Consider the following 20,239-nt stretch of genomic DNA (forward strand, 5'->3'; position numbering starts at 1 on the left):
TCTTAATTCTCAGAAATATGACACACATTCAGCTGAAAAGTAAACACAGAAACCTCTTAATCCTTTGCAAGGCAAATTTCCTGGATAATTCCATGAGTTTTTATAATCATAGAGACAATTTTATCCTTACTTATTCATTGCCAAAAATAAAGACTATGTTTATAATGTATTCTCCATAGATGCAAACAATCTCATCTATTTTGACACCAAAAAAAGGCAGAAAGACAAAATACAAATTCCAAGGACAAGGATGAAAACAATATGATTTTCAAAGTTTTTTATTTGTTTTGGTTTAATTTATTGTTTGTTTTTGTTTGTTTGTCTCACTGTTTGTATGTTTATCTTGCAAGAGCCTATAGATGTGAGGGAACATATCTGCAGGCTAATTTTAAACAACATGAGAGAGGTACTAAGTACTAAATAAAACAAAATAAAAAATGTCTTTTTTATTTTAAAAAATAAAACTTTTAGTTTACTTATTAAACTAGGAAGAATATTCCTGAAACATGTGAGTTAAATCGGTCTGCAAAGCATTCATAAATGGAGAACATGTATCTCCTCTAACAAATATTTTAAACATTGTGTTCACTACCAAAAGAGCTAATCAGGGTAGGGAAATTGTGAAGTCACAATCCCCCACGCAGACTAAATACAAGTTACTTTTTAACTTGAAGTCAGAAAAGTAAAATCTGTAAAAGTAAAAATATTGCCATTGTTCTCAGCAGTCTACTGACAAATACGACAAGCTCTCAAAGTCTTTTCAACAAAATGAACCCTGATTTCGTGGCAAGCTCCTTGCTTAGGGGGCAATTAACTTTTTTTTTTTTTTTTTTTTTTGCGGTACGCGGGCCTCTCACTGCCGTGGCCTCTCCTGTTGCGGAGCACAGGCTCCGGACGCACAGGCTCAGCGGCCATGGCTCACGGGCCCAGCCGCTCCACGGTATGTGGGATCTTCCCGGACCGGGGCACAAACCCGTGTCCCCTGCATCGGCAGGCGGACTCTCAACCACTGCGCCACAAGGGAAGCCCGGCAATTAACTTTTGAAACTGGGCTGCTCAATCTGTGGATAGATGCAAACTGTATTGACAGAATTGCTCCACTTTGAAAATCATCTTCAGGATGGAAGATAGTCCAGCAATGACCTTCTTCAATGCAACACTGCCTGAAGAGTTGCTACTGCTGCTGCTGGTGCCTCGCGGGGCTAAGCCCCAGGCTGGCAGGGTGAGCACTGACCCCAGTGCACTGTGACCACGGGCTCTCCGTGCCCACTCTGGGTCCTGGAGCTGAGGCCACGCTGCATGAGAGATCCCTGGGCAGGTGCAACTCTCAGTCAACAAGCTGGAAACAGGTTAAAGAGAAGAGAAGACAGTAAAGGTCAAATAGATGCTATCCCAGATAAAATATCAAGGGTTTGTGGACTAGAGCTGGACAATATGTAAAAATGAGGTAACCAGATATCAATAACGTTGAGAATTCAAGATGCTTGTACCACAGCTGAAGACACAGCTTTTCACATGGAGCTGCAGGAAGTTCTGCTTGGGAGCATTCTATTTAGGATTCACTTCTGAGCGGCACTCCTAGATAGTCCTCTTATTTGGTACATCTAAACTTCTGAATAATCCCAAAATGATGCCTCCAACACCTCCAAGGTTCTGTAGGTGCTTCCAAATCAAAGAAAGGTCTTGTCACGCCTGGTATTATTTTGGTGTTAGCCTATATTATATAACAATTATTTAAAAATTGGTAATCCATATTTGGGCTCAATGATAGCTCTATTAATCTTATTTTATTAACTAGAACATCCTATTCTCCCAATAGGATTAGTGGCTAGAGCTTATTGTACAACCAAAACCAAAATGGGGGCAATGGGTTCTTGGAATCTAATCACCCATGATGAAATGTCCCACTGACCAACTCTCTGATGCAAGATCTCCAGGGCGTTTCAACGCAGCCTCAACTTTCATATAGTCAAGTCCTCATGATGAGCAGATATCCAAACGCTGAGACTTTTGTAGGACTCAGAATCCTTCTTCTCTTAGCTAGCCTCTTCTTGCCCATTTTCTTTTACACGCATCTGTCCAACTTTGGTAGGCTGTTGAGTTCCAGTAAGAGAAATCCCATTCTGCCTCGTAGCCTCTCCCTTAGGGACTTGGAAAGGGAAGGTAGTGCAGTCCTTTCTGGCCATCTGCCTGGCATGGGACCCCAGGCTTCTTGGGGTACGTCTGACTGGCAACTTTAAAGAATTCTTCCGCAGCATCGAGTGCAATGAGACGGTCCTGCCAAAAAATTAAAAATACAAATGTTGTCAAGATGGGAACCAAGCCATGTTCATGGGAAAACCAATCTAAAAACTACAATATCCATCCTAGAAATAATGATGAGTGAGTAAAACATTTATTAAATTTTTCCCAACAAATTGAGAGACACTCCTTAGCCCTTACTTACATTATCCAAGAAACATTCCACTGCTCTTAGTGTCCTTTCAAATCATATTTCAATCTTAGGTTATACACACAACATTTCTCACATCTCTCTGACCTAGAAATGGTTCAAAAAGCTGACTGCACAGCTAAATTGGCTGAAAAATACAGACAGATTCTTGAGCCACAATGCAAGTCTCAGCCGGTCTAAGTGCAATCCAGAAACCTGAATTTTTAAAGCCCTCCAAGTGATTATGATGTGCTGGCCACTGGGTACCAATGCATAAGATGCCGGAATCGTCTGCCATACCTCATACCATGGTGGAGCTGGTGGTGTGAGAATGCTGAGAATATGGACTAACAGAGAAGCAAAACTTTAGAGCAAAATCAGAGCAGGTGGAGAAAGACATCCACTTACCACAACAAAGAGATATCTCTCCGAAAGCTCCCAACCGGTTGGGAAAATATTGGTCTCTTCAGCCAGTCTCAACAATATCTCCCGAGCTTCCCTTGTGTTTCTAGAATCACTGATGGTGCTGAGTTTGGTCACTGACAACAAAGAGTCCACTTCCTTTTGAAAACCTAAGGTAAAGAGATTGAACCCTCACGTTAATTAGTCACAAGGAAATGATGGTCCTGCAGGAGATTAAGGGACCCAACAGTGGATTAGAAATATGAGAAAACTGAAGCCCAAGGCACCACTGCCTGTGCTGCTTCCCAGCACAGTGAGGTTGGTGGGGTCCTTAATTAAAATTCCCTTGCGATTCCTTCTTACCAGATTTTCTTTGTTAACTTTTTCCTCCGAGTTAAGCCTCGGATACTCATCCACTGACTGCCTGCTGCCCCTTTTCTTGGTTTGGAAACCCTTCTCCCACTCCCCACTCTTCACCTCCTCCCCTGTTTCCTGAATTCCTACTTCCCCTGATACCTGCACAATGGTCACCTTCAGGCCCTACTTCTCCAAGCCCAGATTGCCTTCCCCGGGGCAATATGGCTGACTGGTTAAATTACTTACTGCAAAGGTCTAAAAGACTCATAGATTTACCCTTCCTGGGATAACTTACATCATAAGGAGGAGACTATGAAGTCAGGACAATACTGGGTGAGTAAAGAGGGAGAGTTCCACCCCACCCCATCATATCCCAACTAAAGCAACAGCGGCTAGCAACTTGGTACCCCACTTTTGAAAGGTTATGATGCCAAGGTGTCATGTTCTCTTTCAAAGCAGAAGGACTGAGGACTTCAAAATTGATAAATTCATTATTCTAAAACATGAAAACAAGCTTACTTTGTAATGTGAGGACCATGTTTATTGTATCACAACCCTGGCAGGTTTAAGAAAAATCAATACCCAATATCTACTCTAATACCACAGGTATTTTGCTGTCTCTCTTACAAATAATATTTCTCCCCATCTGCCTTACCTTATAAAGCTATGATTAACTGGCCAATCACTCCCACATAATGCAATCAATGTACAATGCCAAAAAAGTCAATGGTGGTGCCCATATGATTCCACTGCCCTGTGCTACTTGATACTGAGGACAGATAGAGTAACACACGGCAAAATATGTCCTCAAGACAGGGTCTGGTGATAACAGAAACATCAGATGTTTATCTGAGGATACAGGGAGGACGGGATTGGGAAATAATTAGTACACAGTAGCCTTAATCAGTCAGTTACTGACATTCCTTTCATAAAAACCATGCTGGAGAAAGTGAAGAGGAATGCTCACAACTGGATATTTTTACCATTTCATAATCACTTTCAGACTCACCTAAATCTTCTAAAATGCGTTTCCATCTATTTCTCACTTCCCTTCGAATCTGTCGCAGGGTGTAGATATCGTAGTTGAGTTTTTGCCACTCCTGTAGGAAAATAAAAATTCAGTTTTATTTTTACATTTTGGCCTAAATCCCTAATTCCCAAAGTTAAGCTGTTTAAGCCTGTGGTTCTCCTCTTCACTAATCTTCAAAACAAATCCCAAAAGAACAGAAGGAGATGGGAAGATGACATCAACAGGAATACATCAGCTCCATGTCTGGAGAATCTGCTGTATACCAGGTGATATGACACATTACATAAATTATCCTAATTAAACTCTTCACGTTACCTATTCTTTCAACTTCAGTGATAACACCTGTAAAGTAGGGATAACAAGAGTGAACATTCCATTTAAGATAGTTATAAAGATAAAAGGTATAAAAAAAACCCTTTATATATAAAATACCTGCACACAGTGAGCACCGAATAAAATCTATGTATTACTGAAGCCATTTTATAGATAATGAAACTGAAGCCAGGAAAGGTTAACTGGTTAATCCAGTATCATCCAGCTAACGGGTAGCAGAATTGGTGTTTGAATTCAGATCTCACTCCAAAGTTCATGAGAAAAATGACACACAGAGATCTCCCTGGCGGTCCGGTGGTTTAAAAATGGTCCACATCAAAAAAAAAATCTTAAAAAAAAAAAAAAGGAAAAATGACACACAAAGAATTTGTGTCTTTCTTTGTTATCAGAATAAAGCAGACCTGAAGTAGATCCCAAGTTTCTTGACTTCCAGCCAGTTTCTTTCACCGTATCTCAGCATTGCTCTCATTCATTTATGTTCCCATTATAGGATGAATCTTTCAAGCATTCAGCAGAACTATTAAAAGATTATCATTCTGAAAACTTCAATCTTATGAGTAGTAGGTCCCCAAACAGAACTTGAACCTTTCAGGAGCATCAGAATCTTTACTGAGCTAGGCATTTGTTTTAAATGCCATGGAAATTTGTTTTCAAGGAGACTTCTCTATCGAGAAGGGTCATTTTATAGAGTATACCTTTTCCTCTTGGCAAGAGCATTAACCACACAAGTATCCTAATGCACAGCTTAAAAGAACATCATTCTAAATGCTCAATTCTGACTCCACTAACCGGAAATGTTTCAATGATGCCATTATTTCCCTACCAAGTTCCTTTCAAGGCTTGCCTCGCTCATCCCTAATCAACTGTCATGACTGGTTAAGAGAAATCAATTTAGCTGCCATTCCCAAACATTTATAGATACCACTTTGAGAAAGAAAAGCTAGCAAAATAAAGCGCGTTTTGTTATGATTGCATTTTAGATCTTGGATCTGAAGATACAAAGGCATCAAAAAGTCATGGATTTCACAAGACTATAATTCAAAAAGATACACGCACCTCTCTGTTCATAGCAGCACTATACACAATAGCCAAGACGTGGAAACAACATAAACGCCCATCAGCAGATGACTGGATAAAGAGGATGTGGTACATATATACAATGGAATACTCCTCAGCCATAAAAAGAATGAAATAATGCCATTTGCAGCAACATGGATGGACCTAGAGATTATCACACTAAGTGAAGTCAGTCAGAAAGACAAATACCATATGATATCACTTATATGTGGAATCTAAAATATGACACAAATGAACTTATCTATGAAGCAGAAACAGACTCACAGACAGAGAACGGACTTGTGATTACCAAGGGGGAGGGGAGAAGGGGGAGGCAAGGATTGGGAGTTTGGGATTAGCAAATGCAAACTATTACATATAGAATGGATAAACAACAAGGTCCTACTGTAGAGCACAGGGAACTATATTCAATACCCTGTGATAAACCAAAATGGTAAAGAATATGAAAAAGAATGTATATATATGTATAAATGAATCACTTTGCTGTACAGCAGAAATTAACACAACATTGTAAATCAACTATACCTCAATAAAATGAATTTTTTATAAAAAGGTCATGGATTTCAGCAATTTTCTAGAAATCAGGAAGTGGTGAATCTGAGTACTCTTTCCTGGTCCTCTGTTTTTGACCAAAGGTGTGTATACACATGTGTTTGCATAAATGTGCAGTGGCTGGGGTCAGGGATGAAGCCTGTGACACTGGAAGGCAACGCTGACTGCGTCATCTCAGAAATATGCAATCCTGACCTCATCTTCAGCACCATGTTAAAGCACTCCTATCTAATGCCCCACAGACTGTGTTAAGTATTCAATACAGTATTGCCATTTTCATTGGGTGGGTCATTCAGTATATACAGCATTTTGGAAAAGAGCATGGGTGTTAGAGCCAGACTTCCCAGGTTTGAATCCCAGCTCCATTATTTATTAACAGCCTAACTTCGGGCAAGTTCATAACCTCACTGTGTGTCAGTGGCCTCATCTGTAATATGGAGATAGTAACACTACCTACCTCTCAGGCTTATTCTGAGGACCAAATGCTTTAATGCAAGCCCTGAAAATGGAGTTTGGTGCACATTCTCCTCCAAAGCAGTGTAGGCACAGTTAAGAAACAGTCTTCCAAGACTCAGGATGATTTCTATTATGAGGACTGAGGACACTATACATGACAGTAGGCAGTACCTCATTTGTGAGGACCTCCAGAAGAAAATTTTCTCTGCTCTTGACATTAGGTAGGATTTCACTTTTCCTAAAAAATGTTTCACTGTTCTCAACATTGTGAATTTTATAACTGATCAGTTTCCACGCTTACCTGAAAATGTCGAGTCCTTTCATGGAAAACATATAGGATTTTGAAAGCATTTTTGGATTATCAAAATTTTTACTACTTTTTATATCTTTATGTTTTTTCTCTTTTCTCATCTTCTTCTAGTTTGTGCCCTCATTGTATTTTCATGTACGTTACCTTAAGTCCTTTTTGATTAAAAAAAAAAAGACTATAGGGCTTCCCTGGTGGCGCAGTGGTTGGGAGTCCACCTGCCGATGCAGGGGACACGGGTTCGTGCCCCGGTCCGGGAAGATCCCACATGCCGCGGAGTGGCTGGGCCCGTGAGCCATGGCCGCTGAGCCTGCGCGTCCGGAGCCTGTGCTCCGCAACGGGAGAGGCCACAACAGTGAGAGGCCCGCGTACCGCAAAAAAAAAAAAAAAAGACTATAAATAAACAAAAAATTACACAGAGCAGCACTGTGCTTATTCTCAATGAAATTGACCCTCCTGGCTGGACTAAATGAAAAGTGACCAGGCTTCGACTCACACTTGATTAGAGACCCACACAGTCAATCCACAGATGAGATGCTTTACATATTCACACAACCTTAAATGATGTAACATACCACTAGGTGGCTTCATTAACTTGCGATTAAAGGTCTCTGCTAATTTTTCTTTTAGCTCCTTAGGCTGATGCCTCAGAACTTCTGTCCTGAAGGAAGTGTAGCCAAATCTCTATTTTTCGGAGACCCATTCATCACTGGGTAATCCAGGCTTCAGACTTTTTTTTTAATCTTTCTTTTCTTGCTGTCCATCTATCAGTTATTTTGCTATTCCTAAACACTAACACGGAATGTTATACAAATCCATTCCGTTTCAGTGTCTGTTCCTCTGATAAACTGTTAGATGGTGAAGCAACGATGTAACATTTTAAAATCCGCTAAGGATGGATCCACACACGATGCACGTGATAAGTACCTGTTAGGATTAACAGAACGAAACGCTGCATTTCATAAATCCATATTATAACTGTCTTCTTTTGACAGAATAGTCATGGATTGGATAATCATATATGAAAGTATTTGAAAGTTCTGTGCAAAATTTAAAGCTCTAAAACCAGAAGAAGCTTGGGCAGAGTTTTAACTAAGTACTGGCTTTTGAAAAAAGAAATAAGAGGGGAATTTGAACTCCTCTTTAACATACGATCCCAAAGGACAGAATCTAAATGTAGCAAATGAGAAACGGTGATGAACAAAATCTTACCCACAACTAAAGAAACTCATTTATTCCCTGGTATTAGAGAAAAGCAAGTCTTATGATGTCCTTCTACATTTTAAAAATTGTACCAATTTTCTTTAGACAAACAATTTGAAAATAACAAGTTAAATATTCTTCACAAGTGACTTGATGCTCAAATCTATTAGACATCAGAAGTTAAGCTCTTATTTTAAAAAAAATCTTTGTTTGCTCGTAATTTCTGAAGTAATACATTGTGGTCTTTGTGATGCTGCGGCCCGAAACTTTTAACAATGAATACATTAGCAGAGGTGTAATAAAAGAAATCATGCAGATTTAATTTCATAAGGTACCTGGGAACCAAGTCAAACTGAAAAAATGTGATTGAAAACAAGTAACTGAAGATGCTTAGCTTAATTTTTGAGGTTTTTCTCCTCCCTAGTTGTTGGCCAAATCAGATCAGGGTTGCTAGATAAGAAGGATGAGGCCAAACATGAAAGGAGAGCAAAGCTCAACCTCCTGCCACCATCAGGAGCTCGGTCTCCTGCAGCTTTCCATCCCATGAGCTTGCCTTGACCTTGAGTCGGGATCATTTTCTCACGCATAAAATTAAAACATTTTATTCATACCTACACTGTGTTAGTGTGAGGTTGTGGAAACATAGCACCATCAAAAAGTACTCTTACTTCTTGTTAAAAAGGTGATTTATACATTTAAAGAAATGTACGCTAACAATAGGTGACATACATATATTATTTGTTATATTCATATTTATGGTCTATTACAGTGAAAGCATACAGATTAAGTTCAGTAAAGCCAAAAGGCACATGGAGTGGAGTCCAGGAGAGACCCAGCCACAGGCTTCCAGTTGTCTCTCCCATGGAGCCATATAGACAGTACTTAGTTTTCCTAGCAATGATGTGTAACAATAGGTGACATATATTTTAAAATCATCTTATACTCTTAGGAACAACTTCAGGAGATTAATTTATTTTTAATTATAAAAATAATATAATCACATAGAAATAAAAATTCAAAGAGAACAGAGGGTATAAAATGAAAACTAAAAGTTTACTTTCTCATTCTCTATTTTTGCCTTATTTTAGAAGTAGTTACTTCTGAACATTTTTTTTCTTCCTCCTCCCCTCCCTCTCTCTTCTTCTTCCTCCTTCTCCTTTCTTTTCTTCTTCTCTGGTAGCTACTTCCATAACTCCTCCAAATATTAGGTTTACACTTCCAATCTCATATGCATTGACTTTAAAATTTCTTTGTGCTCTCTGCTATGGACAAAGAGAGCTATTTAGCTCTTCCCTCTCTCTCTCTCTCTCTCTCATTGCAAGGGAGACAGGACAAGTGGGGACACAGATTCTCATTAGTCTTTGGACAAATCACGATCTATCCCCTGGGGCTGGTACACTGTGGCCCCAAACAAAATCTGGGTTCTAGTAGCAAAAAAGAAAGATGTGGTACAGACACTGGGGCAACTGATCTGTCTGCCACGAGCAGACATTTGACGTTTGCTTCTCCAAGATATATTTTCCCCTTCTCTCATCAGTCTGTCAAGTTTACCCCAATTTTCCTTTAGAGAACAGTTATATTCTCAGCTCTAAGACTGGACACTGATTGGCTTAAGCTAATCAACTCAACCTTGCAACATATTAGAACCAACAGGGAATATTTTAAAATACCAATGCATGGGATCCACCTCCCAGAGCAATGAAATCAGAATCCTTTGAAGGGGTGCCAGGCTTGAAATCCAATAACTTAAGCCAATCAGCATATCCTATTGGCTCAGGTATGGGCACAGTACCCAGTTCAAGCCAAGGAGAGGCAACAAAATCCATGGGGCTTCTGGGATGATAGGGAGTGGTGTTCTCTCCTCCCCTGGAGGATGGGGTGTGAGGGTACAAAACCGAGAAACGGTCCCATCACTTGTACTACACTGAGAAGAGCCAGCTTAAAGAAAAATCAACATTCAGAAGAGGACAAAGACGAAAGTATCACATAGAGGTAGAGCCTAAGGCCATCCTGGGCCTCAGGATCAAACTTCATCTGAAGTCAGTCCTGTTTCTGGAACTCTGTTACCTAAGCTAATTCCATTCTGGTTTAGACAACTGGAGTTCTCTTTCTGGTCCTTACGTCTGAAAGATTCACGTTATAAAGCCCACTCATTGAGTACATACACAAAAAGGTAATTATAAATAGAGCACAAAATATTAATCTCATATTTTCCCACCTCTAACCCCTGGGGAAAAATGTTCAGCATATCGAGCTGTTTAGCTGGGAATGGATATGGCTTACAGAGAATGCAGTATTAATGGCTCTACCTAGGGTTCAACCTTTCCATCCCAGGAGTGACTTAGGCAATGACACAGATATAACAGCAGTCCTCTTCTGCATCCAGGGATTGCTTTATGGTGCCTCCCCTGAATTCTGTCCACCAGAGCAGAGCTTCTCAACTCTCACAAGACTGTTGCTATAACAGGGGAAAGGAGATGGCGTATACCTCATTGGCTAATTTCTTCCAAAAATCCGGAGGAGAAGGGTCTAACTATCATTTGCTTAACCACTCAACTTCCTTAATTGCAAAGACATGTTGAACACTTTTGGCTGGATACAATGATCTATTCAAAGTTAACTTTTGATTCATAATAACTTTCAGCCAAAATCTATTCACCACCCGGAACCCAAGCATTAAGATGATCATGTCTTTTGTCTTTCTTGGATAGTGAAAAGCCATCTTCAGAGGAAGATGCTCATATCCAGGCTTAAATCTGCTTCATCTGCTTTATTTCATACCCTCAAACCAGATCATCACAAACTTAAGTTTAAGGAACGGTCCTTATTATATTTGATCTGCATAAAAACCCAGCCAAGAAGGTCTTTCCCAAATTTTACATGAAGTGAGGTAACTTTCCCTACGTTCAACTGCCAGTAGCAGCCAAGTCAGAATTCAAATCTAAGTACATCTAATTCCAAGACCCATATACCCTTAATAAAAGGAAATAAAAGCGTAACTACTTATTGTTGCTTCCCTGACCCAGCTTCTTTTTCCTTATGCATTTATTGTTTGTTTATTTAAGTTAGGTAATACAGTCATATGATTCACAATTCAAAATGCACTACAGACTGTCCCTCAGCCACCAGTGTCCTCTCCACAAGTAATAAATGTTACCAATTTCTCCGGTACCCTTCCATTTTTTCTCATAAATGGTAGCAAACTATACCCTGCACTTTTCACTTAATAATATATTTTAGCAATCATTCTGTACCAGAATATAAGGTTCCAGATACTTCTTTAACTTGACGTTTTGACCGTCTGGTATAGACAGAAACAAAATTACAATAAACATATATACTTGTTTTATAGAAAATGGTCTCCTAAAAAAATTACAATATTTTCCTAAATGTGCCTCAAAAGTAGAAAATGCCTTAAGACATTTTACTTCCTAGTCATTCTTTCTAACATCACTATCAAAAAGTACGAAGTAGGGACTTCCTTGGCAGCCCGGTGGTTAAGACTGTATATTTCCACTGCAGGGGGCACGGGTTCGATCCCTGGTTGGGGAACTAAGATCCTGCATGCCATGTGGCACAGCCAAAAAAAAAAAAAGTACCAAGTACCCACATGTATCATACACTGTATACATCCCTTTGGGAATTCCCACTTCAACTCAACACTGACATTAAAAGAAGACTCCATACAATTGTGGCTATAATAACACTGTATTGCAAAAATTAAACATCGAAATCAGGGAACTGCAAAATGAAGAGTAACCAAATACTTTTACTTGAAAGTGATAGCTTTTTGGTAAAATGAATTCTTTGAACATTGTAACTGTTATCTCTTCCCTTTCAACTTTCACTAATTCGTATCGTCTTATGCTACTCTCTATTTAAAATGAAGAGAGAGTCTCCAAAAGATAGAAAAATCATATTGACTTCTTCTCCCATTTTGCTTTCTGCTTTCCATTCTGCCTACAGCTTTCTTTCATTTTGTAGGTAGTGGGAAATTTCAGATAAGTAAGAGAAAGCCATGTACTACATGGGAGGGTGGGAGGTATATCTGGATTTTAACAGGCCCCTAACAGGTTCTCTCATGTTTGCTTTTCACAGAGGAATGTGAAATGGATAACGCAGGCTCGGGTAGTTTTGCAGCTACTGAAGAGTACGCAAAACTGTTGATGTCAGCCTGGAGGAAGGTTTTTAATAATGCAGGAAAGGGCTCGGGGTTTCCGTTTCAGGGCCTAGTCATTTTTATCAGTGACTTCTTGAGGTCAAAGGGCACAAAAGTAGCAGAGATAACTAACCCACGGAATGTGAGAATCAAGGTTTGAAACATATAACAAATAAGGCCTAGGACATTAAAAACTGTAGGTCGAAATTTATTAGCAGCAGTTCATGTGGAAGACACATCCTTGCATCTGGTCCTTTGGCTATGTTGACATTTTTCAACCTAAGAATCGGATGTATTTTTATTTGCTCCTAATAACAAGAACTAATAACTTTATTTATTCCTTAGTCTGCTAAGGCTTGTTAGTGTTAGTAGAGCCACAGAAAGACGATCAATGTTGGAAGGAACGCTCTAACCAGAATGAAGGTTTTGCAAGATGATGAGCTCTCCATCACTGGGGCTGTAAGCTATAATTTCTATACTTTGGTAGAAATGTATAATTTATATTTCATAACTTCTAGAAATTTATAAATTGTATTTTATACTATATAACTTATAACTTCTAGAAATATAATTTCTATAGGCTCTTTCAACATAATATATTCTTTCTGTGTCACCTGGAAGAATCCAAAAAGGATCTGAAGGAATTTACAACAAAAGAGAGAGAGAGAGACAGAGAGCACAACAGACAGACAGACAGATAGATAATATTTACAGAGGACTTACTACTTCCCAGATACTGCTCTAAGCTCTTTATATGTATTTACTTAGTTAATTCTCATAATATGACGTTACTCCACGAGATGAATATGATTATAACACCTGAAGAACAAGGGAACTGAGGCTCAGGGAGGTGAAATGCTTGCTCAGGTGTGCACTCCAGTAAGTGGGGAGCTGGGATTTCAGGCCCAGGCAGTCTGGTTGTAGGGCCAACACTGTCCACACTGCCCCTTCAAACTGGAAGGGAGGGGGTGTGTGCGCAAGGTAGGAAGCGAGGGAAGGACGAAAGAGCAGATACTTAGAACAGAGACCGACCTGAAGGAGGAACTAAGAAAACACCATTGAAATCCTTGAAGCAAAACAAACTTTTCTAGGAGCAAAGTATTCCCAGGCTCTAGCCAAGACTGCAGCCAGGTCCAGGAACGTCCTTCCCCACGGCTGACTCCCTGGGACGTTGTGCTCCGGTCCTTCCTTTGGGGACTTCGGCTCTGCTTCCCCTCCTCGGAACGGGTGGAAGGACCTCAGCCACCTCCCACTTTCCCCACCCGCCCTCCACAGGCCCTCCCGTCCACCTGGCTCCAAGTCATCTCCGAGGAGTGAGATAAAGGCAAAACCACTCCCTTCGAGATGCGGACAGGGTGGGCAGCTCACTGCCAAGGTCTGAGATCATGAAGACAAAGTTGAAAAGGTGAATGTTTGGAACCGGGCTGTGCTTGTCTGCAACAGAGGGAGCTGTGAAACTGCTCATACTTTTCTGAAACTAAGCTTCAGGCTTCAGGACTGGGGAAAACCCTGGGTTTCTTAGACTCACCTACCTACTGGGTGTTTCCTCTGCTCCCTCCCTTGATGCCCCGTCGCTCATTTCAGAAGGAGACCCCTGGAAATGTCCCCGGAGAGCTGGCGGCCCTCTCCTCCCAGGCTTACAAGATGACAGGGTCACAAGACGCCTAATTCAGAAACCCAGCCAAGGTCCCGACGGCCGATGGGCTCAGGCGACCAGCTGCAGTTTCCCTGGCTCACGTGACGGGCTTCCACCTTCCAGAGTTAAGCAGCTGGCACCTTTGAACAAACACCCGAAAGCCTGAACCTCAGATGCCGAAGCCAAGAAAAAGAATTCTGCAAGAAACTAGCTCCCCCTTCCTGAGAGGACAGCTGGTTTCACTGACGCACTAGCCAGGAAGCCCTTCCCTTTACCCCGAGGCTTCCTCAAATGCCACGTCGTTCTCCACCCTCCCTTCTTTGCCACGTGGCTTCAAAGGGAGCTTCCATAGCTGTTCTCACTTCCTCCTCAGCTCCTTACTCACCAGTCCCTGGCAATCGGCCTTTCAGATCTGCAACCCATGGCAAGTGTCAGAGTACTGTCCCCACCTTCTCAGCTCACTAGTGACTGAACAGGGACGTCCTTTCCTAAAGCACTGAATGCTGATGGCCTCCCCTTCTTCCAGTGCCTCCCCAGGTTTCTGTGGGAGAGGTGAAAAGGAATGAGCGTCTACTAAGTACCCCTCAGGACACTTAGTGGGGTGGATGTTAATCCCACCATACTTGGGAGGAAAGGTCTGGTGCTTCCCTGGAGTCAGCCAGCAGGAGGTCTGAGATTCCGACCATTGCCTCTAAGACGCCTCTTCCAGCTTATCTCCCTCACCCTTCTTCTTCCCTTTGCAGGATCCTCTTCCTCCTCTGCCTCTTCTTTTCATGTAGTCCTTTTCCAAGGCTCTGTCTTGGACCTTCTCATCTCCACCTGCCTGGATAATTTCCCCTAACTCCCTAGCTTCTGTTGTCACTACTTCCCTGCCGGTGACTCCCAAGTCTCCTTCTGTTGCCCTGACCCCAAGCCTCAGCTCCAGGTCTCCAATACACCCCTTCTGCCGGACACCTCCACACGTGGATGGGAGGCTGACCAGGCCACTCGACAGAGCCCAATTTGACTCCCCACTGGCCTCCACCAAGCCAGTGCCCGCCCTCTGACACTCCCGACGTGGTCATCTGCTACTCACTCCCCTTCCATCCCACCTTCCACATCCAAATCAGTCACCGCATCCTGCTGCTTCGGCCTCTGTCACAAGATTCCCGTCTTTTCTCTCCCCACTGCCGCAGGCTTCATCGGACTGAACGGCTCCAATAAAGGTCCCTCTGCTTCCAGAAGCTAACTCCTCCAGTCTCCTCCCAACCAGCTATCTTCCCAAAGGTCAGACTGGGTCATTTCCCTCCCAGAGAACTGCAGGGGTGCCCCACCACTTACTGAAAATTTCAATCCTGGACAGGACCCTCCATCTTGACCCTGTGTGCCTCTGACCACGTTCACTCCCGCCCGCGTTTCACTGCCGTCTCTTACTCACTCTTCCAGGCTCAGCTCAAATGCCACCACCTTGAGAAGCCTTCGCCTTTCTTACCAGTTGAAAGTAACTGTCGCTTCTTTTGAAATTCCTCGGCCCCTTTATGGGAACTGCCGTGGAGTTATTTACTGTCGAGATAGTTATACAGGCATTTGTAACGTCTCTTTTACCGCTAGACTGTGGGCTCCACGGATACAAGAACCTGGATTCCTCCACGTTGTATATAGTCCTCTGTACACAGCCGGCGTCCCGATGGGTTGGCTGAACGCAAGTGAATATGACAATTCACAGAAAGGCCACCTTCTGCTGGTGACTGAGTGCCTGCTTTGAACCTGGAAAGCAGCACTACATTTATCAGGAAAAGCCACGTGGCTTCTAATCCATGTGTATTCTGAACAAGGCAGGTTTATATAATCAAGATATTTTGATCCCCATATTTTTGGGAAACAGAATAAATTCAAGAACGATGAAATAAAACAAAATTATCCATTCACCTCTCCTGCTCTGTGCTGATCAAGCATCTGATATTTGAAAAGTACTTTTCACGGGTCTCTTTAAATAATAACAGATATGGAGGCTGCATTGCGAGGCCGGCACCATCCCGGGCCCTCTACACGTGTCCTTCCTTTCATTAGAAACTCCGACGAGATGGGTTTATGGATCCCTTTCTAGAGACGTGTTAAGTGAGACCCCAGGAGGCTACACAACTCAGCTGCAACCTCACAGCTATTAAGTGGGGAACCTAAAATTTAAACTCAAGTCTGTCTGACTCCATAACCTGTGCTCCTCCCAGCACCCTAAGCTGCACCAATTAGGCCCAAATTTAGCCCATTCCATTGTCCTTCCCTGTCACCAATGTGGAAACTGGGACACAAAGAAAGAAATGGAACACAACGTGCAGGGACTTTCATTCCAAAAGCAGCTCAGGCACAGCCACTTGGGTCCAAAGGACGGACAGGCCCGCCCTGCTCTCCAGCTGCCCCTGGCCACACACCAGTCACTGCCCAGCAACCAGATCCCAGTGTGAGGGGCCGGCGGGGAAGGGAGGAGAGAGGAGATCGTGCAGAGGAAGCTCAGAGCGGTCTGGACAGTGTCAAGGCATCCTCTGTCTGGACCGGAAAAGCCCATTCTCTCCGTCCTCCACGCATGTTGTATGAGCAGGGAAGGTGGGATGGTATCTCACTGTTCCTACACAGCCGCTCCACTCATTCGCCTTCTGCTCTCACCTCGGCCCAAAAGGCACAGATCAGATGACAGAAAGAGAAACTCGGCATATTACAGGATAAATCACAGACCTGACGAACCTTGCAGGAGGAAGTAGTAGGGACTGGAGGCCAAGGAGAAGCCAGTGCCCGGGGGTCTGCAACTTGGTCCTCGGGGGCTCCAGAATTTGGAGGACCCTCCAACTGCTCTCAACATGGCTTGGCCTTATTGAGACAGGAGGTTAGGGGACAGGGCACGACCTTTAAAAGAATGACATAGCTGTTGAGGAGACAACACAAACTGGTTAGCATCTACTAGGCCCAAGATGGTGGAAGATTCCACTTCCAGTAGACCTGGAGCCTCATCATATGCTCATTGTAATACGTCGGCATATGCTAAGTGACACACCCACTGGCACCATGACAGTTCTGAGGTGGACCATAAAAGGCCAAAGAGCAGGTGGTGGCCCAATTCCTGGAAATCTCCACCCCTTCTCCAAAATAGTTGGAATAATCCACCCACTTGTTAGCCTGTGAAATTACCCAGCCCATAAAAACTAACCACCCCCCGACACCCCGGGGCTTCTAGCCTTCTGAGACGGCTCACGCCCTGTCTTTGGAGCGTGTATCTCCCTAAATAAACCCGCTTTCCCACTTAGTTCTCGGGGCAGAGCTCTCTTGCCTGCCCGCGTGTATCCTTCACGAGCGTCCTCTATCACGAGCGTCCTCTATCAATAAATCCACTTCTTGCCTGTCACTCTGCCTCTTGCTGAATTCCTTCTCTGCTGAGACATAAAGAGCCTGAGCCCCATTGAGTCCTGTGACCAGGTGTGTGGTTTCAGCTGGGAGATTGTGGGTTCGAGTCCCCGCCTAAACCAGAGATTGTGGGTTCAAGTCCCATACAAAGGAGTGCGGTTAGAAGATTGTGGGTTTGAGTCCCAACTGAGATGTAACTGGGCTCGAGTCCCAATCTGAGGTATGTGGTTTCATTATTGCTTCTGCCAGGACATCTCACGACTCTGGAACACTCGCACTACAAAAGGCCCGTCTGTTGGTAACTAGGACCTACGGAAAGGAGCATTTTCAGTTGGGAAGGTCAAACTCTGCTGTGGTTCTCTCTCCCAGCCTTCTCAGACCCACCAATCCAGTGAGAGAAGAACAAGCCTGTGGCTTACATGTTTGCATCTGGTTCTCCTCCTTACTGACCTTCCAGAGCTATTCACTTGCCTTTTCTCTGAATCCCCAGGGAAAGCTGGGCCTTAGTGGGGTGAGCCTGCTTCACTGACCACTAGGCTCTGAGAACCCCACCCCAGATGCTCTAATACTTAAAAGATAAGAAAGTGAAACTTGACTAAAGTCTAGCGGTTTGGGCAGTTTGACTCAACATACCATGCAGAGCCTCAAACCCCAAATATCATCCTGCAGGTCCTGCTTGAGGCACCTCGGAAAGGCACATCCTCCCCTGGTTGCTACTGCAGTCCCACTGCCTTTTGTGAGCTCCTGTGTTATGACCTAGAACCAGAGCTCGAAGTTTGACCTAGAACAACTCAAATGTAAATACCAAGTAATGCTTTTCCGACTCTCCCTGCTTATTTTTATTCCACAGCTCCGCTGGAGTTCTGGAAACAGCCTGTTTTGCAGCCAGAGGCCCCTGACCTAATTCTTATCTGGTTTTAACCAGATTAAAGCCAAGGGATAGCTCGCAGCTCCGGCTGGGAACTGTGCCAGCAAAGCCACGGAATGGGGCTGTTAAGCAAAGAGATTTCAAGTCAGTTTTGCCGAATTTGGGGGGTTCCAGCCCACGTACGGCTTTAGCGATGGGAGAAGGGCCAAACTCAGGATGTGACTCGGCTAACGCCGCCAGTGGGAAGAACTGGGCCTTGATGTTTTCCTGTGATATCGTTATTCCTAATCAACTCGCTGGAACCCATTCCCGATTCTGCTGCTCAGGCCACTGCAGGCAAGAAAGACAATTAGTTGCTGTCACCAAAGGCAAAGGATAATAAGATTAAATTCCTGTTCATGGAGAGGAAAGGGGGACTTGAATTTCTGGCAAGATAGAAACAGCCAATTATTTTAAGCGTGTAACGTCAAGGAAGGCTGCTTCTTCAAAGTATGGAGGGCAAGTTTGGACGTAACAATGGACTGTCTGAATGCAGAGTCTAGAGGACATCTCAAAGGTCTGTCTACCTCTCAGCATCCAGCCCTGGGCTGTGCAATACGGCAGCCGCTGGCCACACATGGCAAGTCAGCAGCTCAAGTGTGGCTCGTCCAAACCGAAAAGTGCTGTACAAATGTCAATACACACTGTGGCAAAGTTTGCAAACGGATGCCTCTTTACCCAGACCTACCAGAAAACACTCTTGCGTGTGTCCTTAAGGACTACAGGTTCTTTCCAGGTGACAGTGGAGCAGGGAGGAGTCACTGCTCCTATTATAAGTAGTGTGTCTTTCACTGTCTAAAATGCTTTCGTACCCATAATCTCATTGAACTGATAGCTACACCAAGACAAATGTATTACTTTTAAAAGACCTCCAAGACAACAGAAAAATATATAATTTGACAAAATAAAAACCTGAAACTTTTAGTCATGAAGAAAAAAAAATAATAAAAAGGCAAGCAAAATAATGGAAAAAATGTTTGATACAAATACAGCAAGGGGTGAATACAGAAAGAAAAATCATATTAAAGAACAGAACCCGTCAAGAGATAATTCACAAAAGGATCAGTTAAGAAATAATACCCACCCTTCAAGAATTCTCAGTGAATATTACTCAGCCATAAAAAGCAACAAAACTGAGTTATCTGTAGTGAGGTGGATGGACCTAGAGACTGTCATACAGAGTGAAGTAAGTCAGAAAGAGAAAAACAAATATCGTACACTAACACATATATATGGAATCTAAAAAAAAAAAAAAGTCATATAGAACCTGGGGCAAGACGGGAATAAAGACACAGACCTACTAGAGAATGGACTTGAGGATACAGGGAGGGGGAAGGGTAAGCTGGGACAAAGTGAGAGAATGGCATGGACATGTATACACTACCAAACGTAAGGTAGATAGCTAGTGGGAAGCAGCCGCATAGCACAGGGAGATCAGCTCAGTGCTTTGTGACCACCTAGAGGGGTGGGATAGGGAGGGTGGGAGGGAGGGAGATGCAAGAGGGAAGAGATATGGGGACATATGTATATGTATAACTGATTCACTTTGTTATAAAGCAGAAACTAACACACCATTTTAAAGCAATTATACTCCAATAAAGATGTTAAAAAAAATTCTCAGTGAAACAATGAATATTTTCTTGTTGTCCAGCCAAATTATCTATTAAAAATAAAAGAAAATGAGAACGTCCAGTGCTGGGAAGGGTGTGGTGAAAGGGGCTCTTTTGTATCAAGACTGAGAGTTACAAAATTGGTGTTACTTTTTTTCCTCAAGGATAGTGAAAACTATTTGGCGGTATGTATCAGAATATATAAAAATGGGTAAAATCTTTAATCCATGAATTCCAGTTCTAAGAATCTATCCTAAGGAAATAATCTCAAGTGCAAAAGAGTGAATGCAAATAACGTGCTTTAAAGCATTGATTATAAACACAAAAAGGTGATGAAAAAAGACTTAAATGATATATTAGTGATCAGTATTAAAGCAGACTATATATATTTATTACAGCATATATTT

General features: G+C 42.6%; 1 protein-coding gene across 1 annotated transcript in view; it reads right to left on the reverse strand.

The window, feature by feature from the left end:
- Nucleotides 1-210: 210 nt before the first annotated feature.
- The window catches only part of MREG (melanoregulin), a 66,062-nt gene continuing 46,033 nt past the window's right edge, over nucleotides 211-20,239 (reverse strand). Inside the window, exons 3-5 of the mRNA XM_079923594.1 lie at nucleotides 4,200-4,290; nucleotides 2,840-3,003; nucleotides 211-2,277 (exon numbers count right to left, since the gene is read on the reverse strand). Of these exons, the coding sequence (XP_079779720.1) occupies nucleotides 2,143-2,277; nucleotides 2,840-3,003; nucleotides 4,200-4,290 (390 nt within the window). The 3' untranslated portion in view covers nucleotides 211-2,142. The remainder of the gene's footprint in view (nucleotides 2,278-2,839; nucleotides 3,004-4,199; nucleotides 4,291-20,239) is intronic.

Source organism: Stenella coeruleoalba, assembly GCF_951394435.1.
Source record: "Stenella coeruleoalba genome assembly, chromosome: 6".
Taxonomy (NCBI): domain Eukaryota; kingdom Metazoa; phylum Chordata; class Mammalia; order Artiodactyla; family Delphinidae; genus Stenella; species Stenella coeruleoalba.